The sequence below is a fragment of the Pseudonaja textilis genome, chromosome 5 (assembly GCF_049901715.1).
Source record: "Pseudonaja textilis isolate UNSWEBS1 chromosome 5, rPseTex1.2, whole genome shotgun sequence".
NCBI lineage: Eukaryota > Metazoa > Chordata > Lepidosauria > Squamata > Elapidae > Pseudonaja > Pseudonaja textilis.
The window spans coordinates 23,180,397-23,205,282 of NC_141994.1; the positions used below are offsets into that span (position 1 = coordinate 23,180,397).

Below are 24,886 nucleotides of genomic sequence, written 5' to 3' on the forward strand. Positions count from 1 at the left end.
CATGTGACCATGGAAATGCTGCCATGGTCTTATAAATGTAGAAAATATATAGTCATTTTTTTCAGTGCCATTGTAATATTGGTGATGGTTGTGGCCCAACAGCTACCAGCAGAGCTGGCAGCAGACTTGGACAATGAATGAGGTGGTTGGGGAGGAACATGGGCCACTCCTGGATTCTGGGGAAGGCTCTGACGAGGGCTCTGCGTCGGAGGCAGAGATGGAGCCAGGGCTGTCTGACAGTTATCAGCTGCCTTTGGAGTCAGACATCAGTGGGGCAGAAGAACAGCTGGAGCCTGTTTCCAGTGCGCGCATGCACAGAGCTGCCTGGAGAAAGGAACAATTAAGGAACAAGGGTCGACTCAGGAGTAAAGGCACAGGTGGATGGTGAATGGCCCCTCCCAAAGGGAATAAAAGGCTTTTTTGAGGCTTTTTGTATTCTGATGGTCACAATGGAGTCATCACATAGGACAAGCAGAAAAACTAAACTATATTTCCTTATTTTGGATAGTGGATTTCTAGTTCAGAGCAGATCCTAATAATAAAAGCTTTTTACCAAGTCCTGCCAAGGCTTATAATTTTTCCCAGATAACCCTGGACCTTTTTCTTTTACAAAATGATAAAGCATTGCGTGTGTTTTTCTTAGAAACATATAAATTATTTTATTTACAAAGCCATGTTACAAATAATAATAATAACAATAAAGCAAAACTAACAAATAACAAAAAGAAATACAATCGCCCACTAGAGAATATCTCCAGGCCTGGTCCTAAAACCATGGCAGTATCAGTTAGATACATACATTTGTTCTTTATTTTTCCCTTTTCTCAAAACTGTAAGTCATAAATTTTACTATTTACATCTACTTTCAACACTTACAATTATCACAAGCATGGAATGGGGTTCTTTCTTGATACTGCTAATACATAAAAGGTGCAGGAAGAGGAAAATAGTGTTACAAAATATGGATCCGTAGAAAAGAAATCGACTGTACACATATGGCAATTTTTTTTCTTTTTAGAATGATTGGACGTGCTTGTCTTCAAAAGTCTTCTGGAAAAGGATTCTAAAATCTGTAGTAGGAAAGCATAATTGAGGAGGTGCAAATTTCACTTCTGTGCAACAGTTTTTCTTTTTTTATAATTGTTTATTTCCCATGACCGACCAGCTATGTAAAACCCAAAGTTTTGTTAAAGTGCCATGGGTAAAACAGCGTAACAAAATAGAAGGTGTAGATAGAAAAATTTCTTCTTTTTTAAACAAGAGTTCACTGAGAATCGGCAATAATAGAATATGCTGTATAAACTATTCTCTACAAAGGTTGATCAGCACTATGTACAAATTGGTAACATCGATACAAAAGAAGGCATACAAGTTATCCAAGTTGCTTTTTTTCATTTAATTTTTTTTAAATATGGCTGACGGGCCTATGCATTGCATCATGTGTTAACAACCAAAGCTTATGCCTCTATTGCTGGAAATCATGTCTTCTGGAAAATTGGGTGTGTAGAAGGGAAAATGGTTGGAAATAAGGAAAAAAAACTCCAACTATTTAACAAATAACTACACTGCAATACATGTTGGTCTGGTCTATTTCCATTTTTAAAGCCACATTATATATACCATTTTAGTATATATAAATTAAATGACCTTTAAAAAAAAAAAGGTGATGGAACGAAATGTGGAAGGCTGTATTTGATACTTAAGGTTTCCAAAATGCTGTGAGATCTAAGTCAAGGAAAATGAAGAGATAAATGAGCATTATCCTAAAACACCCACCAATATCCAGCTTTCTACATAATAGATGCATGTTAAGCTAAGGAAGTCTTGACATTATTAAATTGTTCCTTCAGCAGCCACTCAAATTCATATTCATCGTATCTCTCCCCCCCTACCCCAAATATAGAACAGCAGTTTGATCATTGGAGCGTTGTTTTGCTACTGAAATTTGATAACTCCTGCAGCTATACAACACAAATAAATTAGTTTTTAAAAAACAAGGCTCTGTTCCTACTACCAATGACAAAAAATTGTGCAAAAATAAAGATATGTACTTTTTTTTTCAATCTGAAGAATGTACAATAAAATGTAACTCAAAATACATGAAAAATACAACCATTGCTTATATTTTTTTCCTAGCTTCATATCATCCATGAAACTACTCTTGTCGCTTCCCAAGTATAAGAAAACATAAATTACAATAACATTATAAAAATTATTTTGAGAATATTTTCTAATTTCCCCCAAGAGGCCTAGCCTTTGTTTACCGTTGTTAAACATTTCCTATGCTTTAAAATTTGCCCGTAAGCTTTTACTTTAAAAGGAAAGAAGCTAATAAATCTATTTGCATTCATTTTCATTTCTCCCCAAGATGTAAATAAATCTGGCATATAAGTGCACTTTTAATTCTGTAGAAAGAAAAGTTAATTCCTTTGTAGTAATTTTGTAGGACCTTAGTATAATTGGTTTCCTGATTACAAAAAAATCTTTTCATTTTTTTAAAAAAATCAGTAATTCCTGTAAAAACATTGTCAGTGCAAATTCAGTTATGTCCAACTTCTGTCTTTATTTTAGAATAATGCTTCACCAAGGACAATCCTTTTCTTGGCCCCTTCACCTAGATATGAGGAAATGTCACACAATATTCCTATTAATTATTGGCAATAGCTAGATGCATTAACCATTCAGTGCGTTCAAAGAATCTAGAAACACTGAAACTTGTAGCCATTAAGTTGGCAAAAAGGATGGAGATTTTCTTTTAATCCCGAGGACAATAATTAATACAGAAGTTACCACAAATTTAAAAGAATAGCTTTGCTCAATCTGTTCTTTTTAATCACAAATGGCATTATTTTGAAATGTCCACTGCTTCCGTTGTTGCAAGAAATTGAAAAGAGAAAACGCAATAATTTCCTTCCGAAGGCATTAATTTAAAAAAATTAAAACCAATTGCACCGATCAGAGGCAATGTAACCGATCACATGTAAGAAATTAAAGTAAACCATGACTACAATTTTTATGGGAAAAAGGGAAACAATTTTAATACAAAATTACGAAAAAAAAATCTGCAGGACACAGAAACCAATAAGTTGGCTTGGAGAAGGGCTGCAAAAATAAGAGAGTGGTTGTTCTCCTTATTCATGGAAGAGTCCTTATCCTACCAGCCCGATTTAATGTTTTCTGAAAGAGAAAATAAAAACAGTTCACCTTACATGAGAAATGGGATTATGACAAATATTTAAAACAAAACAAAAATTAACAATTTGAGCCAGTTGCCAAGGACCCAAATTTTGATTACTTGACCACGGGGAGGCTATAGCGGTCAGAAGTGTGAAAAATGTTCATAAGTCAGAACAGTCACTAAATGAACTGTTGTAACTTGAGGACTACCTGTAAAAATAATGGAGTTGCTAAGAGAAGCCACATTTGTTGATAATCATACAGCAATTAAGTGATGCAAATTATGATTTAAATGTGATTTTAAAAAAAACCCAAACCAACTCACTTGTTTGTTGTGCATTAGATTTGATGTACTTGAAGGACTAGACTGGGACAAAGCTACACCACTGTTTTTCCCAATCTGCAAATAATAATGCAAATTACTATGATAATCTGCAAATAATATGCACCAAGACAAATTCCTTGTGTGTCCAATTACACTTGGCCAATAAAGTATGCTATGCTATGCTATGCTATGCTATAATGATAAACAAAAAAGGCTCTTATTTCCACTGGTTGCTTCATTTCACTGGAACAATTTTCATTTTTTAAAATTAATTGCTCTTAAAAATATTAAAATAAGGTTTATTTCCAGCAACCTATCCTGAGGTATGAAAAATGCTGTCATAGGAGGTTTCAGTCCTACAACAGATCGTGCTGGTTTTTATTTTTTTATTTTTTTTGGGGAATTTCTGGAAATCCCACAAGGGTCCTATTCTGAGATTTCTCAAGACAGACTTCTTCTAAGAGGTGTCAAAGTCAAGGCCTGCGGGCCAGATCCATTCTGCGGGGTGCTTAGATATGGCCCATGGGGCTGCACTGAAAACAGCAAAGGACTGGCCTGCAGTGCCTCTTCCAGCAAAAATGGGGGTTGGGAGAATTCCCAGGCTCCGTTTTCAGCCACGACGGCCTCCTGCAGCCCTCTGCTGGTGAAAACAGAGCTTGGGAAGGCCATGAGTGGTCCTTCGAGGCTCAGTTTTTGGCCATGACAGCCTCCTGCAGCCCTCTGCCAGCAAAAACAGAGCTTGGGGAGGCTGTGAGTGGACCCCCGCAGGGTCCAATTTTGGCCACAACAACCTCCTGAAGCCTTCTGCCAGTGAAAACAGAGCTTGGGGAGGCTGTGTGTGTGGCCCTCCCAGGCTCCGTGTTCGGCCATGACAGGCTCCTGCAGGCCTCAACCTCCCCAAGCTCCATTTTTGCTGGCAGAGCCTGTTGCAGCTGAAAATGGAGCTTCGATGAGTGACGTCAAGCTGGCCATGCCCCACATCTGTCTCGCCCCCCCCCACCCCGAGGTCAAACACAACCCCAATGCAGCCCACAATGAAATCGAGTTCGACACCCCTGTTTCTAAGACCAATGAAAGCTGACTTACCGGCCGAGAGATGGCATTGTTTGGCGTATCCGGCCCCGGAGAGATGAGATTGGCTGCGCTCTTTTTATGAACGCTATTCATTCCAGGCATTTTAGTGATTTTACAGGCTTTGCTGCTGGCACTCGAGTTCTTGCGTTTTTTCCCTTCCGATTTGTCGAAGCAAAGGGGCAGAGGAGAGACTGCGTTGTGCGGGGCGAGGGAGTGGTCCGCCAAAGGGTGCACCAGGGAAGGGACAGACAAACCGGAGGGGTCAATGCTGCTCATGACAATGCTCATATGTTTCACCGAGTCCGCTGGACTGCCGGAGAGCGAAGTCCATCCTGAGGGCTCTGATTTGGCACTGAAGGGGCTTGTTCCGTTGTTTGCGTTGTGCACAGACAGGCTGTTATAGGAAGGGGCCGCCGGGTAAGAGTTGACGGTGGAACTGGGGTTCAAGACGCAGTTCTTCCTGTGCGCCCCTGAGAACGAGGACGTGGAGGAAGTCTGCAAAGATATCGAGGAGGAAGAAGAGGAGGAAGAAGAGGAGGAGGAAGACGATGACGGCAGCTTTCTCTTTTTGTTACTGGGAGGCTCGTCGCTGCGACACAAGAGGTCTCTGACTTTGGAGGATTTGCTGGTTTTCGTTTTGGATGGCTTGTGAGACGGGGAAGGGATGACGGCGGGCAGAGGTGACAGGGCCGACGGCATCTTAAAAGTGGAGTCGACGATGCTCAGGCTGGCCGCCACATGCGGGAAGGCGGTGGCGTGGGACGTTAGGGAATGGGGGTCCGTCGCCGTTGCCAAAGAGGCGTTGGGTAACATGGCGGACGTCATGACGTAAGAAGGAGGGATCCTTGAGCTGACGGGCGCGGAGGGGATGTATGCCGAGGTGGGATTACTGAAAGGTTGCAGGACGGAGGACGGGAAGGGACTGCTGATATGGGCTGCTGGAGACGGCATGGGACTATCCACGGCAGGAGGGATCTTCCTAAAGTGTGGAAGGAAAAAAGACAGACACACACGTTGGGATGGAGGCTTTTTTTTTTTTTTCAGTCCAACCCAGCAGCCTTAGCTAACAGAAAGCTAGCAGAAAGAGCTTTCCTACAAGGATTAAGAAATAGGAATGTGGACTCAAAATTCCACAAGGTTTTATCCGGGGTAATGACAGCAACAGCTGCCACACATAGGACAATGAGGGAGAAGATTGGCAAAAGGCATCCATGAATGCCAACTAGCAGTCAGAAGACACAGGGGAAGAAACTCTCTTAATTTCGAAGCACCTGGAGAGACTGCACCAGAATTTCAACTGGGAAGTTGTGACAGACCAAACGTCAAGTCAAAAATGCTAGAGAATTCCTGGAACCTGTCACTCGGACAAATTGGCCATCAGAGCAGAGACATAAACAATATGTACCTACTGTGCAAGGGAGACAGTCAACTAGCCTAAAAGGGGGAAAAATAGACCAAAACACTTTTTGCACTTTTCCACAGAGTAACAGAGTTGGAAGGGTCCTCAGAGGTCTTCTAGACTAACCCCGTGCTCAAGCAAGAGACCCTGTACCATTCTGGACAAATGGTTGTCCTGTCTCCTTTTAAAAACCTCCAGGGATGGAGCCCCCACAACTTCTCTATTATGATATCAGTCCATGAATATCATCACAAAGCTTTGCCTGCAAAACTCCTTATAATATGCCAGAATGACATTTGACATAAAAAAGGTATCAAGAAACTAGTTATCTGAATTAACAGGGATGTTTTTACTGATTATTTACTACATTTAAACCACTTTACCCTTCTGTTCACTGTGCATCATTCACATGTAACGTGAGGGTGTGTCTGTGTGTGTGTGTGTGTGAGAGAGAGAGAGATAGAGAGATGGTAGGTAGGCAGGCAGGTAGGTAGGTAGGTTGGTAGATGATAGATATGATAAGAGATAGCGATAGTTAGCAATAGCCTTTAGACTTATGTACCACTTTACAGTGCTTTCTAGCCCTCTCTAAGCGGTTTACAGAGTCAGCCTCTTGCTCCCAACAATCTGGGTCCTCATTTTATCAACCACAGAAGGATGGAAGGCTGAACAAACCTTGAGCCAGTGAGAATTAAACTCCAGAATATGGGCAGAATTAGCCTGAAATATTGCATTTTAAAGATTATGCCACCAAGGGAGGGAGGGAAGGAAGGAAGGGCAATAGCACTTAGTCTTATATACTGCTTTTCAGTGCTTTCCAGCCCTCTCTAAGTGGTTTACAAAGTCAGCCTGTTGCCCCCAACAATCTGGGTCCTCATTTGACCCACTTGGGAAGGACAAAAGGCTGAGTCAATCTTGAGCCTGGTGAGATTTGATCTGCCAAATTGCAGGCAGCTGGCTGCAGCAGAAGTAGCTTGCAGTACTGCACTCTAACCACTGCGCCAATGAGGCTCATTGTGATAGAGACAGACAGAAAGAGACAGACAGACAAGCAAGCAAAGCAAGCTTTTCTCAAAATGTAGCTAATACTTTACTACTTTGTGGTTACTAAAATTATTCCTATTCACCAATGTTACTATTATCCTTGCTTTGGCATTAGAATGCACATTATTTATGCGCTATCTTTTTCCCACAGAATGCTATTAAATTTAAATTAGTATTTTGTTTGCCACTCGGAGTCACCTGAACTGTGAGATGGTGGCAAATAAATTTGATTAAAAAAAACAAAACAAATAAGCATTAAATAAGAAATAGCCGGACAACACAGATATACTTACTTCCACATTTGTGAGTTCAAGTGTTTTTCTACCATAGAATTGAGTGCTAGTCGAAAATGATCCCATCTCCTATCAAATACGTAGTATCCTCTTCCCATTAGGTGACTTCCAAATGAACAGAACTAGGAAAGAGGAGGAAATAAGAGTATTTTTAAACGCCACATTTATCTATCCTTGCATTCAAATTGTTGGTTAAACCTGCGGTCGTGCTAGCAGTATTATTGTAGTAAAGAATGGCCTGGTTTTCCCCCACTCTTTCACAGGATTTGGAAATTGTGGGAGAAGGGGTGGCAGAACAAAAAGAGGCATAAGCCTAGAATCCCTACGTAATCACAAGCAAATTTAAGTCCAACCTCCCTTGAATTCCCTTGAGCCTTATGTAACCCCAAGCAAATGCTGACTGTTAGTTAAGAAGATTCCTCTGCATAGGTTTTTAGCGATAAATCAGATTAATTGGACCTTGGACTTTCAAGCCTCATAGACGTGACCTTATCTCTCACATTTTTTTGCCCAAACTGTACTTTCCAAAATGTGTGATTCTTATAAAAATTATCATGGCATGCTCACACAATGTAGTTGCTCAACAAGTATCTTCAGGGAATTCAAAATTTGCATTTCAATTATTTGCATTTACAAAAGATAACAATATGAGGCAAAACTTGCCAGTTGAGAAACAAAAATAATTTAACAACAGGGTGCCTAAACAGTTGTGAATGGCACAAACACAGCTAATGGAGAAAAAAATCCCATAATGATGAAATGGGCATTTTTGCATGGATTGCTAGAAATGCAAATATTTGAATACATGTCAACTTACAATCAATTACTGCACATTACAATTTCATGCATTGGTTTTGCCTCTTAACCAGTTAAAGGGATGATGTTTAGCTGAGCAGAGAGTGGGGGCTGGTCTTTCCTATTATATTCAAGGCCCTCATCCGTGGCAAACTTCTTCAGAGTCAAACTCAGAGTTGCAAAGAATTATAGGACTGTAATGCTGTACTCTTTAAACTGAATCTCCTACTGCATGGTTGTAGAAGAGCAGGAAGAGCTGGGAGCAGAGTTCAGCAAGTAATCAGCCTAGAGTCCTTAAAGGTAAATGTAAAGGTTCCCCTCGCTCATACATGCTTGTCGTTCTGTAGGGGGCGGTGCTCATCTCCGTTACAAAGCCGAAGAGCCAGCGCTATCCGAAGACGTCTCTGTGGTCATGTGGCCGGCATGACTAAACACCGAAGATGCACAGAACGCTGTTCCCTTCCCACCAAAGGGGTCCCCATTTTTCTACTTGCATTTTTACATGCTTTCGAACTACTAGGTTGGCAGAAGCTGGGACAAGGAATGGGAGCTCACTCCGTTACGTGGCGGTTGGGATTCAAACCGCCGAACTGCCGACCTTTCTGATGCAAGCTCAGCGTCTTAGCCACTGAGCCACTGCATCCCCCTAAAGTCGTTATGCTCCCACAAATGCTCCAATGGCTCTTGAATTCCATTGTCCCTTATCTGGCACCAGTTTTATATTGAATGTTAGTTGATTAGATTCTCGTGTGTATGCTTGAGCAATAAATTTTCCTAAGTGCAACTTCTCGATTCTTTGCACCTGACAAAGGAAGATTTAATCTCAGAAAAAAATTAACACCCCCCCCTTCCTGGGTATATCAATGTGCTGGATCATCATCTTTTAACAACCTGATAATCCCTTGAGGGGTGGACAACTGGGCAACTGAATGGAGCTAGCAGAGTGTTTTAATAGCCAGATGCTTTTCCTGTCGTCAATGCGGAGTTTTGTTCAGCAGATATATTCCCAGTGTGGCCAAAGAAAGAAATATCTGCTTAGGATCGAACTCACAGCTTCCTGATTGTGAGGCTCCACCTCAAGGCCACTGCATCACTCTTAACAATGTGCTGGATCAAATATACTAATTCTGCAAAAATTACATGTTTGTACATACGCGGTATATTTTGATAACTATAAAATACACTGCTCAAAGGGAAGCCTCCTCTAAGCTTACAGAATGGCACTGAAATGTTTTTAATTAATTTGCGGGCGGATTTTAGCGGATTCGGGTAACCCAAGAGAATACAGGTGAAAGAGAATTTCTAATTTGGCAGCAGATGGTTGTAATAAAACTCTAAATTGACACAGCGGGAGAGGGAAAAAAGCGGGAATGAGGAGGCTGTTTGACAGCAGGTTGACTGAAGAGGAGCTGGTTAATATAAATGAAATGAGGAAAGGAATTCAGAAGACAATGATTACCCAACATGCTTATGCAAACTAGAGAATTCCAAGACACACTGGATAAAATAAAACATTTGTTTCAAGCTTTTTTTTTTAATTCATGTGGAGGGATCTCTCTCTTCCCAAAAACGTAAACGTCTGTTTCCACTTTCTCATCACTAAGGTAACAACCAAAATGGCAACAGGGTGTGTGGCCAAAAGCCTGCTAGCTATTGGGTTTTGATTCAAGACCAAGAAAATGAATCATGTCGCATTCCAGCTCCTGTTTCTTAAATGTTCACCAGACAGAGCTATGATGCTAAGACCAGGAAGCTCTGTGCTTCATAAGGATGGATCCCAAGACAGCCTACTACTAAGTGGGCAATTACCCTGTTTCCCCGAAAATACGACCTACCCTGAAAGGACTAGCTTGATTTCTACATGTGCGCCCAATGTAAGCCCTACCCCCCAAAATAAGCCCTAATTAAGATCCCGCCCACTCCAGAGTGCACAGATAAAAATTAAGCTAGGATGGGGATGGGGAGTGGAGCTGCCCTACTACTTATCTTTGGACAATGGTAGCCATGCCTCACACACCCTGATGCCTACCTCACCGGCCCATTTCTTCTGCAGCCAGCAAGGCTGGCAAGGCTTTCCTGAAGGCCTCTGTAGCTGAGAACAAAGCTCAGGATCGACCCAGAGCTCTGCTATTGGCTGCAAAGGCCTTCAGGAAAGCCTTGCCGGCCGCAGAAGTAGTAGTTCCTGAAGGCCTCTGACAGCGAAAAGGGGGCCAGAGGTGATGTGCGCAAGTGAGGTTAGTCAGTGGGTGACATCCCCCGAAAATAAGGCATGGTGCCTTTTTTGGTGGCAAAAAAAAAAAAAAGACAGGGTCTTATTTTCGGGGAAACACGGGTAGGTAAACAGGAGGAAACTTCATATTGGTCCACACAAAAACAGTATAAATACACCTCCTTTTGACAGGAAGGTCCTTATTTTCATAAAAGTTGAGCCATGGGGGCGCAGTGGTGAGAATGTGGTATTGCAGGCAGACTCTGCCCACAGCCTGGAATTTGATCCAGACCGGCTCAAAGTTGACTCAGCCTTCCGTCCTTCTGAGGTCAGTAAAATGAGGACCCAGATTGTTGGGGGCAACATGGTGATTCTGTAAACCGCTTAGAACCACGGCCCCCAAACTTTGGGGCACCAGGGACCAGTTCTGTGGAGAGAGGTTTGTCTGCGGACCAGAGGGGGCATGCCCCTTCTTATGACAACTTTCCTGTCACAGTTGTTAAGTGAATCTGCATTCCCTGTTGACTGCTTGTTAGAAGGTCGCCGAAGGGCATCTCACTACCCTGGGACACTACGACTGTCATAAATATGAGTCACATGTCTGAATTTCAGTCACATGATTGTGGGGATACTGCAATGGCTTTAAGTGTGACAAACGGTCATAGGTGACTTTTTTCAGTGCCATTGTAACTTTGAATGGTTACTAAACGAACCATTCGTTTAGTTGTAAGTCGAGGACTACCTGCAATTCTGCTGCTTCAAGGATATTCATAGCTGGATTGCGCACACCTGCACAGCGTATCTGCTGGGAATGGTCTAAGACAGGGGTGTCAAACTCGATTTCATTAAGGGCCACATCAGGGTTGTGTTTGACCTTGGAGGGCTGAGAGGGGGGCATGGCCAGTTCGACATCACTTAGGGGCACCCGTGCTGGCCAAGTGCTAAGGCAGGACTTCCCTGAGACTCTCTCTCACTCTCATTAAAATCTCCCTTCCTTCCTTCCTTCCTTCCTTCCTTCCTTCCTTCCTTCCTTCCTTCCTTCCTTCCTTCCTTCCTTCCCTTTCCTTTCCTTTCCTTTCCTCCTTCCCTCTTCATTTTCCTTCTTCTTCCTTCCCCTCTTTCCTTCTTTTTCCTTCCTTTCTCTCTTCCCACATTTAATTCTTTTTCTCTTTCCCTTTCTCCTTTCCTGCCCCTTCTTTCTTGCAGGCTCAAATGCAAAAGGGGAAAACATTTCTCCTTTCGTTTGAAAACAGAGCTCCTTTGCTATTTCCAGGCCAACCCTGTGGGCAGGATCTAAGCACCCTGCAGGCGGAATCCAGCTCCTGCGCCTTGAGCTTGGTCTAAGAGCACATACTGCACATCTGCAGACAGCCAGAGGAAGCTTTTAAAGCAGCCGATCAAGAGCTCCTTAAATGCACCGAAAAATGTGCTCCTTTGTGCCAATGCAACTTATCAAAGGTCCCTTCTGAACGCTGGACGTAACCCTAACATTCAGCCGGCCTTAAACGCCATCAACAAATAAGATTATGGGGGTGGGGGGGAAGGAGAGAATACCCCAAGCGGCCGAGGATGGTGCCCCGAATAGGAGCAGTCTAATTTTTCGGCTTCTTCGGTTCCTTCTCCTTCTCCTTCATCACTGGATAACCTGCACAGCAAATCTCCTGCCAGGGCTGGGAGAGGCAATTCTTGTACGTTCCCGCTGTGATTTGAAGAGGTGCAGCTGTTTATGCTGTTTGACGAGGAGGATCTGAGGAGAGGTGAAAACATCACGTCTGTAAAATGGGTGGCTAGATAAATTTGATTTTTTAAAAAAAGTCACAGGGCCACATCAGGTTCAGCAACGAAGTTCTAAAGGTTATTTCCCAGAAAGAAAGGAGGAAAAAAAAAAAAACGCCCATTGAGATGGTTAATTTAAGAAGCAACTTGTATAACACATTACACATTGGCAAGAAAAAATCAGAACATAAAATACAAGCTGGATGAACACGACCTCATAGACGAACCTCACTCTGTCAAGGACCTTGGAGGATTCATCTCTGATGATCCAAGTGCCAGAGCCCACTGTAATCGCATTGCCAAAAAAGCATTAAGAGTTAGTTGTTCACCTAATCCTGCATAGCTGCTTCTCTGGTAATATTGTACTGCTAACTGGAGCATACAAAACATTTGCTAGACCAATTCTCGAATACAGCTCATCTGTCTGGATATTGCATTGCATATCGGATTAACACAATCGAGAGAGTCCAGAGATATTTCACGAAAAGAGTCCTCCACTCCTCTACTCACAACAGAATAACTTATGCCACCCAACTTGAAATCTGACCTCTGAAAAAATATCCAGATAATCTGACCGTATGCACAGGGATTTAAAGTCAGAAAGACTTGAGTTAAAGGTTTCCTATCAAAGCTGAAACACATAGCGAAATTTTGCTGCGTTCTGCAGCTCCATATCAATTTAAGCCCAATTTTAGTTGATTTACTATGCAATTGGAAGTTTAAAAGTTGGGAAATATACTCCCGAGTCGCCCTTTTTGTCTTAGCTGCTCTCCCTTCTAGCAGCTCTGTGCAACACTGGGAACGCACTGGGAACAGGCTCCCCTTGTTCCTCTGCCTTGCTGCTGCCAGACTCTGAAGGATCCGGAGTCAGCACCCTACTCCCAGATGGTCCTGGCCCCATCTCTGCATCGGACGCAGGACTCTCATCCGAGTCCTCCCCAGATTCCCTGACTGGTCCCCCTACTTCCCCACTGTCCGATTCCGCTGCCGTCTACACAGGCTGCCGGCGAACAATAACCACAACATTCACTTAACAACCATGTTTCTAATTCATCTGCACTGATTCACTTGGCAACTATGGCGAGAAAAGTCATAACATGTGGCAGAATTCCCTTAACAAAACATCTCACTTAGCAACACAAATTTTAAGCTCCCTTCTGGTAGTAAGTCGAGGACTACCTGTACAAAGGACTTACGGCGTAAGGCCAGATATTGCTCACCTGGGAAATACTGAGTTGGGCTGCCTAGATTTGACAGGTGATGTGCCTTTAAGTTCTTGCCCAGAGTTTGCAGGTATTCCCATTACAGCATCTGGTCCTGATGTGAGTTGGCCTTGATGCGCTTCCCTTGCGGATGGTGGGTGTTCCTTGTCTTTCGTCACTTCTTTGTCCCGGGATCGAGCTTTGTGTTCGGCTAGAAGGATGTCGAACTGCTTTTTGCGCCCTAAAACTGCTCTCCGATAGTTAAGAGAATGAGTCTAAAAAATATTTTAAAAGGGTTAAAATAATTGTGGCAAGAGATTCAGAGTTTTTCTTTGTTCAAAGTTTCTCTTTGAAATCCAAAGAGATTCAATTCTTAAGAGAAATTCAAGGTTTCTCGTTCTTTCCTTCTCTCTTTACATTATGACACCGGAAAATAAACCGGATGACATATGGGCCACGGGTTGGACTGGAAGACCTCCAAGGTCCCTTCCAACCCTATTCTATAGTCAGTTTATGTCATCTGTGGAATCTGTACCAGAGGGAAATATTCCTTTGCTGCTAAGAGTAGGGTACGAAACGTGCGATCTGCAAGGCGTTCGGAGGTTGTTAGTTTCTATTAATTAAAGGCAGCATGGCTGGGGATTATAGGAGCTGTAGTTCAAAACACCTGGAGGACACCAGCTGGTTTGATGGGTAGGCTGGAAGGAGTTCAGTTGAAGGTTTATATCAAGAAAGGCAATGCAGCCCAGCTGCTGAGTAAGAAAAAGCCCTTCCAAAAGATCCCACTTTAATAATAATAATGATCATTAACAATAGGAAATTCTTCCTGCCATTTTAGAGGACTCTATATTTATCGCAGATGAGCATTAGAAGGAGCTTCCTCAAATCCATGTCATTCTTCTGTCTACAGAGATTATCAGTCATCCAGTTCATGGTTGTCTCAAAGGCACTCTTTCTTTCTTCCCTTTCCTTCCCTTCCTTTCTCTCTTTCTTTCCTTCCTTCCTTCCTTTTCTCTCTCTCTTGTCTTCCTTCCTTCCTTCCTTCCTTCCTTCCTTCCTTCCTTCCTTCCTTCCTTCCTTCCTTCCTTCCTTCTTCCCTTTCTCATTCTCCTATCTGGTGGGACAATGAGTATTGCAGTCTGACTCTGCCCACTGCCTGGAGTTTGATCCTGACCAGCTCAAGGTTGGCTCAGCCGTCTGTCCTTCCGAGGTTGGTAAATTGAGGACCCAGATTGTTGGGGGCAATAGGCAGACCCTGTAAACCTCTTAGAGAGAACTGGAAAGCAGTACATAAGTCTAAGTGCTATTACTACTACTCCGTCCCTCCCCCCTCCTTCCTTCCTTCCTTCCTTCCCTCCCTCCCTTATTCCCTTTCTCATTCTCCTTCCTGGTGGCATAGTGGTTAGAATGCTGTATTGCAGGCTAATTCTGCCCATAGCCAGCAGTTTGATTCTGAGCAGCTCAAGGTTGTCTCAGCCTTCCACTAGTAAAAGGAGGACCCAGATTGTTGGAGGCAAGAGGCTGACTCTGTAAACTGCTTAGAGAAGGCTGTAAAACACTGCAAAGCAGCATATAAGTCTAAGTACTGTTGTTATTCCTTCCTTCCTTCCTTCCTTTTTTCATTCTTCTTTCTGGTAGTGCAGTGGTTAAAATGCCGTATTGCGGGCTAACTCTGCCCACAACCTGCAGTTCGATCCTGACCGGCTCAAGGTTGACTCGGCCTTCCATCCTTCCGAGGTCAATAAAATGAGGACCCAGATTTTGGGGGACCATATGCTGAGTCTCTAAACTCCTTAGAGAGGGCTGGAAAGCACCGTGAAGTGATAGATAAGTCTAAGTGCTATTGCTATATTATTTCTTATGGGACTGTTTGATACTCATTTTTGGTACTCATCTCATCTCCCAGAAGCAATTGACGACGAGTACCAAGGTAGCACTGTACTAGAATTCTGGGAGTTGAAGCACAGACATCATAATTTTACAGTGACCTCCAAATATTCTGAAAGGATAATAACTATAGCCTCCAGCAAGCACGCCTGAAACAACTATCAATAGGATTGTTATATCTGAACCAGGAAGAAAATTTACCTTACAGGTGAGTGACCTTGTGCAGGGTTTCTTAGTTTCAGGGTCCAATACTCCGCAATGTTTATTTGGGTCAAACTCTCTTTCTGTTTAAAAATATATAAATAGGTTCTTTAAGGAAAAAGCAACAACATAAAATTATGCAAAAACTGGAAAGACACGGCAAGACTGCACCTCAAAAGAGATGTGTAAAAATAGTGCATTTTCTCTAACTGGACTCCTCTTCCTTTCTCCTCCTGCTCCTTCCCTCTTTCCTCTTCCTCCTCCCTCCCTTTCTCCCGCTCCTTCTTTCTCGTGTTCTCCTCTCCCTTTCTCCCTCCCCCTTCCTGCTCCTGCTCCTCTTCCCTCCCTCCCCCTGCTCCTTTCCCTTTCTCCTCCTACTCCCCCTTCCTCCTCATCCGCCCCCCCCCCGCCCAAGTTGGGCAAGTAAACCATATAAAACCCACATTTTGCCACCTGGATACCACCGCTTAACGGAACTTACAGAGGGAGGTGGAACACACAAAGAATGGGAGTGTGTGTGTGTGTGTGTGTGAAGGAGACGGGGGGGAGGGGGGGTTTGGAACATGCAAATTCAAGACTTAATGTCATGCCTGACCATGGATTGTCCTGACACATAAATCAGACGGTTGAAAGAGATGAAACACCCCCTCTCCTCCCCCCCACCCGCCACCTGGGGTCCCTCCTGTTCTTTCTCTTCGTTTCACAATGATGGACCTTCCCTTAGTCTCCTCTAAGTAGGACATACCCAGCTCCTTCAGCCTCTCCTTATATGACTTGCCCGCTGGACCTTCTGTCACCCTTCTCAGAGATTCCTCTTTTCCTCTTTGGTGACCACGTTCTTGCATTCTGGCACCTAGTACAGAACACCAGACTCCAATTGAGGAACAGCCCATGCTGAGAAAGAGGATACTCTTTAGTTACCCTAGCGAGGACACAGCTAGGAAAGGCTACATCACACAGCTGTGGTTGTGGTTTTTTTGCGCCACGGAAGAACCACCGTGATTGATTGCCTCTCAGCTGCTCCCTCCAAAGTGGAGGTTGTTAAAATGTTTGATGGGGGAAAATAAAATGAATTAAATTAAAATAAACAAGAGGGAAGCCTGCCGTTGTAGGATCCTGCTTCGGTCCTTCTCAAAATGGAAGCTGTCCGCTGGTTGCAGTTAGCTGATACTGAGATGTTGAGTCCTCCGGTTAGTGGGAAAAGGGTTCGCCATGGAGGGAGAGAAGGGGAGTCCCATTGGGAAAATGCTCACCCGGAATAAAAAGGGGCCAGCTTTGTGGGTGGCTCCATCACTGGAGGTTTTAAGAAAACATTGGACCGCCATTTGTCTGAAATGGTATCGGGGTTGGGGGTTGGACCAGCACAGGGGTGTCAAACTCTATTTCATTGAGGGCCACATCAGGGTTGTATTTGACCTCGGAGAACTGATGGGGGGGACATGTGGCCAGTTTGACGCCACTCGTGTCAGGGACACCTGTGGCAGTCAAGTGCTAAGACAGGCCTTCCCTCCCTCTCATTAAAATCTCCTTCCTTCCTTCCTTTCCTTCCTTCTCTTCTTTTTCCTTCCCTCTTCATTCTTCCTTCCTTCCCCTTTCCTTCTTTTTCCTTCCTTGCTCTCTACCCCCTTCCTTTCTTTTTTCTTTCTCTCCTCTTTCCCTTTGTCCTTTCCTTACCTCCTTTTTCCCCCTTCTTTCTTCCTTCTCCTTCCTTCCCTTTTCCTTCTTTGTCCTTCCTTGCTCTCTTCCCCTCTTCCTTTCTTTTTTCTTTCTCTCTCCTCTTTCCCTTTCTCCTTTCCTTACCTCCTTTTCTTTTTCCTTCCTTCTTCCTCTCCTTTCCTTTTCCTTCTTTTTCCTTCCTTGTTCCCTTCCCCTCTTCCCTTCCTTTTTTTGTCTTCCCTCTTTCCCTTTCTCCTTTCCTGTCCCTTCTTGCAGGTTCAAATGCAAAAGAGGAAATGTTTCTCCTTTTGTTTTTAGTTTGTTTTGATAGCCCTCTGCCAGCGAAAAACGGAGCTGGGGGGGCAGCCCCCGCTCCATGCCCCATTTTCACTGGTAGGCCAGTCCTTTGCTGTTTCCAGGCCAGTCCCACGGGCCAGATCTAAGCATCCCCCTGGCTGGATCCGGGCCTTGAGTTTGACACCCCTGGACTAGAAAACCTCCAAGGTCCCTTCCAATTCTGTTATTCTGTTATAAATCGGAAATTAAAACGGCAGTGCAAACTTGCTGTAGTGTAGACAGATGTGTTAACTTTGTGACAATCCAACACATTAGGAGTCACTAGGCTGAGAAACTTGCTACGGCTGTTCACTCTTATGCAATGGGATGCAGGAAGTCACTGTTTTAACTCCCTTCATAACTTCTGCCATTGCCAATGAAAACACTGAAATGTTTTCCTTACCAAGCCAAGTTACAATTTAGTATTCGCTAGAGGTTCATGTGACAGTAGGGTTTAAATGCAGCCTTTCAGAACTGCTCTGTTGGACAGGTCTAATTCCATCGCTACAGGTAGTCCTTGTTCTGACCTAGGCTTCCCAAAATCACAAAGCAGACTCCTCGTCCCAACAAAACCCCTTTTTATTAGGCTACCGTGAATTCCTCTCATTCACATCCAGCAAAGTCCTGGCAAACAGTCTTTCAAGGGTGAATTATAACCACAGACCTTACCGGGCTTGGAGAGCTGCCAGGCCGATAGCTTCCAAGTGCAACGCTGTCCAAGGAAAGACTTGACAAGGAGTCTCTGAGAGTCACGAACAAATCTTCATCCTAATTAAATGAACTAATTGTCTTCTGCAAACACCCCTCCCCTTTCGCTCCTCTTTATTCCCTATGTGAGGGGCCATTCACTGTCCACCCGTGGCTTTACTCCTGAGTCAACCTTTGTTCCTTAGCTGTTCCCTTCTTCTGGCAGCTCTGCACATGTGCACACTGGGAACAGGCTCCAGCCGTTCTTCTGCCCCACTGATCTCCAGCTCCGAAGGCAGTTGACAACTGTCAGATAGTTCTGGTCCCATCTCTGCCTCCAACACAGAGCCCTCATCAGAGCCTTCCCCAGAATCCAGGACTGGCCCATGTTCCTCCCCAACCTCCTCACTGTTTGAGTCTGCCGCCAGCTCTCCTGGCTGCCGGCAGGCCACAACAGTCCTCAGTTCAACCCCAACTTTCTGCTGCTAAGTGAGACCTTTGTTTAAGTGAATGTTTGCACCATTTTCTGACCTTTCTTCCCACGGTTAAGGGAACCACTGCAGTTGTTAAGTCAATAACACCACTGTTAACTGAATCTGTCTTCTCCATTGACTTTCCTTTGTCGACCTCCAGATGCTGCAACCGTCATAAATATGAGTCAATTGCCAAGGGTCTGAATTTTGATCATATGGGGATGACTGCAACAGTCATATGTGTTAAATATGGTCATAAGTGACTTGTTTTCAGTGTCATTTTCAAATGATCACTAAATGAACTGTTGTAAGTCGAGGACTGCCTGTACTTAAGAAAATTAAGAAGCCTGTCAATTATTTTACTGAATTATTATTAAAATGCTAGCCATCTATGGCACAGTCCTAACAAGACTGTGTATATTTACATGTAGTCCTTAACTTACAATCATTCCTTTAGTAACCTTTCAAAGTTCTGAAAAAACTCACTTACAACCATTTTTCAGAGTTATGACCATTGCAGCATCCCCATCACCATGCGATCAAAATTCAGGTGCTTGGCAACTGACTCATATTTACAACAGTTGCTGTGTCCCGAGATCTCCTTTTGCGACCTTCCGACAAGCCAAGTCAAAGGGGAAGCCAGATTCACTTAACAACAGAGGCAAGAAAGGGTCATAAAATGGGGTGAAACTCACTGAACAAAATGTCTCGCTGAACAGCAGCAAATTTTGGGGCTCCGTTGTGGTCATTAAGTCGAGGACTGCCTGAAGCGATAGGAATTAGACCTGTCCAATAAAGCAGTTCTGAATGGTTCCCTGAGTCTTCAAGCAACCTTCGCTCTGATTGTTTTATCAGAAGGCTTTCGGCTTCAAGGAGCTGTCCAATTATATTCTGCTTTTCAGGATTTCAGTTTTCTCTCTCTTCACTTTTAAAACTGCAGTCGTAATTGAAGGGCTGGTAAACTCCCGGCGGGCAGCAAAGGGATGTCATCGTAACAGCGCGCAGAAGACAAAACAAACCTTGGTGGCAAACAATACAGGCAGGGATGAAGGTTCACATGAAGGCAATGTTGATTGATGGGACATGGAAATGGGACACCTACCGTATCCAGGTGTGGCATTTCTCATTGGGAGAAAAACCTCTATCATGAGTGCCAGTGAGCAATGGATTAGACCCAAGTCTAATAGGGAGGAAAATAACCTTTGGTTCTACCTAATCTGTTATTTATTGTCCAGATAAACTGGAGAGCAGTCTGAGAAGTTCCACTGATGAGATCCATGAGGTAACCAACCTCTTGGTTTCAGAGAATTTATACAGGTAGGCCTCAAACCTACAACAGTTCATTTCAGGGACTGTTTGAAGTTAAAAACGGCCTTGGAAAAAGTGACGGATGACCGTTTTCCCACACTTGGGTCACGTGATCAAAATTTGAACCCTTGGCAACTGACTCCTACTTATGACGGTTGCAATATCCCGGGCGGGGGAGGGTTTCATGTAATCCCCTTTTTCTGACCCTCTGAGAGGCAAAGCCAGATTCATCTGGGTAAGCCAGATTCATTTAACCCACACGCTGCTAATTTAATAACTCCAGGGATTCCCTTAAGGGCCCATGGCGAGAAATGCGGTAAAATGGGGCCAAAAGTCACTTAAGAAATGTCTCGCTTAGCCACAAAAGGGCTCAATGGTGGTCCTGAGGCGAGGAGTACCTCTATCTTGTCTTGGCCAAATTACGCTGCAATGGTGGCTCACAAAATGAGAGCCCTCTCATTTGATGGATATTTTAAGCGGAAAGCTGGAAAAGAGCAATCTTGGGAGGACAATCGGTTTCTTAAACAGCTAGGGCGCCATCCAGGGTTGGGCTGCTACCGGTTCGCCCTGGTTTGGGCGAACCGGTTGTTAATTTGATGGCTGATTCAGTGAACCGGCAAATCCCATCCCTGGCTGTCTCTGCCTGCCCCTCCCCTCCCAGGAGTCCCCACACAGCCCGTTTTGGATCCCAGATAAGTGCAGGGCCCATGTGGATATTCAGAGAGGGCGAAAAACTGGCCTGTTTCTGGCCTCCAGAACCCGGGGAGGCAGTTTTCGCCCTCCCGGAGCTCAAAGAAAGCCTCCAGAGCCCGGGGAGACAGTTTTCACCCTCCCGGAGCTCAAAGAAAGCCTCCGGAGCCCGGGGAGGGTGAAAAACAGGTCTCCCAGAAGGCCAGAAACAGGCTCCAGAAAGAAGGCAGTTTTCACCCTCCTGGAGGCTTGAGGAAAGCATCTGGAGCACAGGGAGGGCAAAAACGGCCTCCTCGTCATGATGCAGGAGGCAGACTAGGCCACACCCATTCAGCAACCAGGCAAAGAACCAGTTGCTACATTTTTTTAAGCCCACCCCTGGCGCCATCACTTGCCATTCAGCCACCAGAGGTCCCTAACGAAGAAGGATGGCATCTCACTAAGTCGTGCTGCCGGTGTCACTTACCTGAAACCCTCTTGTAAGACTTGTTACTGTTTTTAGTGCTGTTTTGGTGCTTCTTGTCTACGGGTGGCACTAGGATGCCTTTGCCGTTTAGAATCTTTTCAGGCGACGGCGGCACCGATTTGGATGTCAACGCGGACTTGATTGGAGCAGGTATGGTGGATGATAAAGAGGCGGAGGAGGTGGCGATGGCAGGAGCGGCCGTCGAGTTCATTTTAACGTTGGCACCATCTGCCTTCACTAGGTTAGGGATTTTCTCTAGGCTGACTACTGGAACAGGAACACTGAAACACCAAAGTGGGGGGAGTCTTCAAGACATATTTTCTGCACCACTCATACTAACATTACCTTGCCTTTCTTCTATGTGACACTAACACAGGAATTAAAATTTCAGTTTGGCAAATAAGTGAAGGGTCCTTGGTGCTCTCTGAGCTTGCTTGTTTTCTTGCAGAAGTTTCATTACCAAACTTGGTTAAAATCATCAGTGGTAGAAAAGGGAGGGATTTGTGGAAAGGAGAGGAGGAGGGGGAGGATTGTGGGGTCCTTGGTGTTCTCTCAGTTTGCTTGTTTTCTTGCAGACGTTTCATTAGCCAAACTAGCTAACATCATCAGCATTAGTGACATACTAGCATTGGTTCTGTAAAATTTTACGTAATTACTGGCTGCTTATTATAAATCTGTTAGTATTAAAAACTATCAGCATTTTAAGACATAAAAGATTGGCTTTGGTATAAAATAATATTGGAGATATTATTCCATGATTTTACCAATTTTTAGATTTCCTATTGTCAATATTTCAACTATGTGCAAGCTTGATTTTTAGACTGAATTCTAATAAGAGATCGATACACAATCAGGGGGAAAAAATATCGCACCTCCCCAAAGCTTTCTTTGCCTGTTTCTTTTCTTATGCTTTTGAAATATCGTCTCACGACACATCTATATCACACACACAGAGTAATCAAACCAGTTAAATCAATTCCAATTATGTGTTTTACCAGTAAAGCAGAGCCCAAGTCACTTCACACTAATCTGTTTCTGTCAGGTATATATCAGTATTATTGCTGTGCTAAAAACATGTTAGAGAACCATGCATACATGTATATCTATATACTACTAAGTTTCTCTTGTCTTCTGTAATGTTCAAGTCATCCAAACGGTGCATCACAGAGTAAAAAAAAATTGAATCAAAATACCTCAAATCCACTAACTTAAGAAAATGTGTACAAAATCTGAGCTCCTTCCTTCTGTGTAACTGAAATTTCAAGGGTCTTCACATCAGTTGTACTCGCAAAGTGTGGCCACTGCAGTGTCGCCACTATCAGCCACATCATGTGATTGTGAGGTCTTACCTTCCCTGCTGGCTTTCCAGTAATAAAGTCATTGGGGAAGACGGCAGGAAGTCGGAAGTCATTTCTGCTCCGCTGTTTTTCTGCCCACCCCCGGGTATTCTATTTCCCACGTTTATGTAATGAAACATCTCTGAAATGATGACCACCTAGTATCATATATGAAGCTGAATTATGAAGCATCTCCCTTCTCTTAAAGAAACCAAAACTGAACCAAAACTTCATGTTAATGTTTCAGGGCCCTGTTAAATTTCTCATAATCAGGAACGTGTTATTTACGTAACTGTAGTGAAAACATCTTAACAATGGTGGCAAAAGGGTCATGAAAAGAAACACTTCACTTAGCAATGGAAATTGTGCTCCCAATTGTGGTTGTAAGTTGAGGACACTCTGTTTAAAGATCTGGTCAACTGACAAGCCAACTCATATAGTAGCTATATTTCTTTGCTTCTTTCTAAGACCAGAAGCAATCAACTTTTTGACAACCAAGGGTCATTAGATTAATATTTTTGCTGTGGTGAAAAGCTGCAGAATGGGTAGGGCTAACATCATGCATGTGAACAGGACTGCCTTTTTCAGGTGCAATTTGGGAGAAAGTTTGTTTTTTAATTTTGATGGAACCACTGATGAAATTACATTACAATTTTAAAGGCTCCCTAAAAGCTCAAAATGGCCCAAAAAACTGGACCAACCATTTTCATGTACAGGGAGTCCTCGACTTACAACACAGTTCATTTAGTGACCGTTTGAAGTTAGAAAGGCATTGGAAAAAAAGTGACTTACGAAGATTTTTCACACTTATGACCGTTGCAGCTTCCCCATGGTCACATGGTCAAAATTCAGACATACGGTTACCCAATTCATACTTATGACTTTTGCAATGTCCCCTTTTGAGACCTTCTGACAAGCCAAGTCAATGAGGAAGCCAGATTCACTTCACAACTATGTTACTCCTATTAACAACTGTGACAAGAAATGGGCCCAAATATATTTAACAGCTGTCCTTGTTAGTAACAGAAATTTTGGAATCAGCTTGGAATCAGCTGCACTAAGGGAAAAGGGGTGTTGGTACTTACCTGATACGCCCGTTCTCTTTGAGCTGCGAAGAGCATCCAGTAGTGGGAGGTGCTTCAGTCTCCGCATTGTTAGGCTGAGCTTGAATTGAGGAACGCTCCTCCTCCTCCACGTGACTCCTCCGTAGCGTTCCCCAGTTTTGCGAAGACGAGAAGAATAAGTGCTCTCATCCTTATTACCTAGAAAAGTTCATTGGCCGAAACAAGAGCCCACCAGACGGAAAAATGGGGTGGAGCTGGATGCTCTTCGCAGCTCAAAGAGAACGGGCGTATCAGGTAAGTACCAACACCCCTTCTCTGAGCTGCTCAGAGCATCCAGTAGTGGGACATACCAAAGCTTGGCCTGTCCTATGGGAGGGACTCTGTCTGGTTCGGAATCTCCTCAGGGTCCCTAAGAACCCGTTGCAGAACCCATCTGCCAAATGAGGCCTCTGCCAAGGCAAACACATCAATTTTGTAGTGTCTAATGAAGGGTGATGGGGAGGCCCAAGTCACTGCCCAGCAGATTTCAGTTATTGGTGTCTGAGTGGCCCAAGCCGCTGAGGTCGCCGCACTCCTAGTTAAGTGAGCAGTAATGCCTCTAGGCACCTGCAGGGCTTGAGCCTGATATGATCTAGCTATTATTGCTCTTATCCAACGGCCTATGGTGGATGGAGACACCTTGTGACCCTGTGTCTTGGGCTGAAAGGAAACAAATAAAGCTTCTGATTTTCTGAAGGGCTGAGTGAGCTTGATGTACATTCGCAGAGCGCGCCTAACATCAAGCTTGTGCCATTGCCTTTCCCTCTCCTGTGAAGGCCTGGGACAGAAGTTTGGAACGATGAGCTCCTGTGCTCTATGGAAAGCCGAGTTGACTTTGGGCATAAATGAGGGATCGGGACAGAGAACCACCCGATTGGCATGAAAAACGCAGAGGTCTTGTCTGACAGACAAGGCTGTGATTTCCGATATGCGACGAGCGGAGATGATGGCTACCAGGAAAACTACCTTATATGTCAAAAATTGGAGACTTGACTCCCTCAATGGCTTGAACGGTTCTTTGGTGAGAGAAAGAAGGACCTTGTTAAGGTCCCAGGTGGGGTAACGGTATACTGCTGGGGGACTTAGATTGGTAGCCCTCTAAGGAAGGAGTGTATGTGAGGGTGATGAGAGAGGGAGCTGAAACCTTGGCAGGAAATAACTGATGTTAGCGCTGCTACCTGCCTCTTCAGGGTATTAGAGGAAAGCCCCTTATCAAGTCCCTCCTGCAGAAATTCTAAAATCTGAGCTACAGAAGGTGAAGTAGGGTCTATTTGAGATTTACTACACCATTTGCAGAAAATGGACCATGTGGCATTGTAAATACGGATGGTTGAGGGTCGCCTGGCAGCTAGAATAGTGCTAATGACTTTGTTTGGAGAGCTTCTCGCTCTTCAATCTGCTCCACTCAACCTCCAGATGGTCAATTGAAACCATTGAGGGTCCGGGTG

General features: G+C 44.0%; 1 protein-coding gene across 8 annotated transcripts in view; it reads right to left on the minus strand.

The window, feature by feature from the left end:
* Positions 1-629: 629 nt before the first annotated feature.
* The window catches only part of ATXN7L1 (ataxin 7 like 1), a 79,395-nt gene continuing 55,138 nt past the window's right edge, over positions 630-24,886 (minus strand). For 3 of the 8 annotated variants that reach the window (XM_026701466.2, XM_026701448.2, XM_026701484.2), the window contains 9 exons: positions 20,999-21,279; positions 16,128-16,235; positions 15,383-15,465; positions 13,313-13,569; positions 11,871-12,063; positions 7,313-7,434; positions 4,589-5,555; positions 3,503-3,577; positions 630-3,177 (listed from right to left, as the gene is read on the minus strand). In XM_026701466.2, the coding sequence (XP_026557251.1) occupies positions 3,136-3,177; positions 3,503-3,577; positions 4,589-5,555; positions 7,313-7,434; positions 11,871-12,063; positions 13,313-13,569; positions 15,383-15,465; positions 16,128-16,235; positions 20,999-21,279 (2,128 nt within the window). In that variant the 3' untranslated portion in view covers positions 630-3,135. The remainder of the gene's footprint in view (positions 3,178-3,502; positions 3,578-4,588; positions 5,556-7,312; positions 7,435-11,870; positions 12,064-13,312; positions 13,570-15,382; positions 15,466-16,127; positions 16,236-20,998; positions 21,280-24,886) is intronic. The other 5 variants (XM_026701474.2, XM_087935537.1, XM_087935534.1 and 2 more) reach the window with 3 other exon arrangements.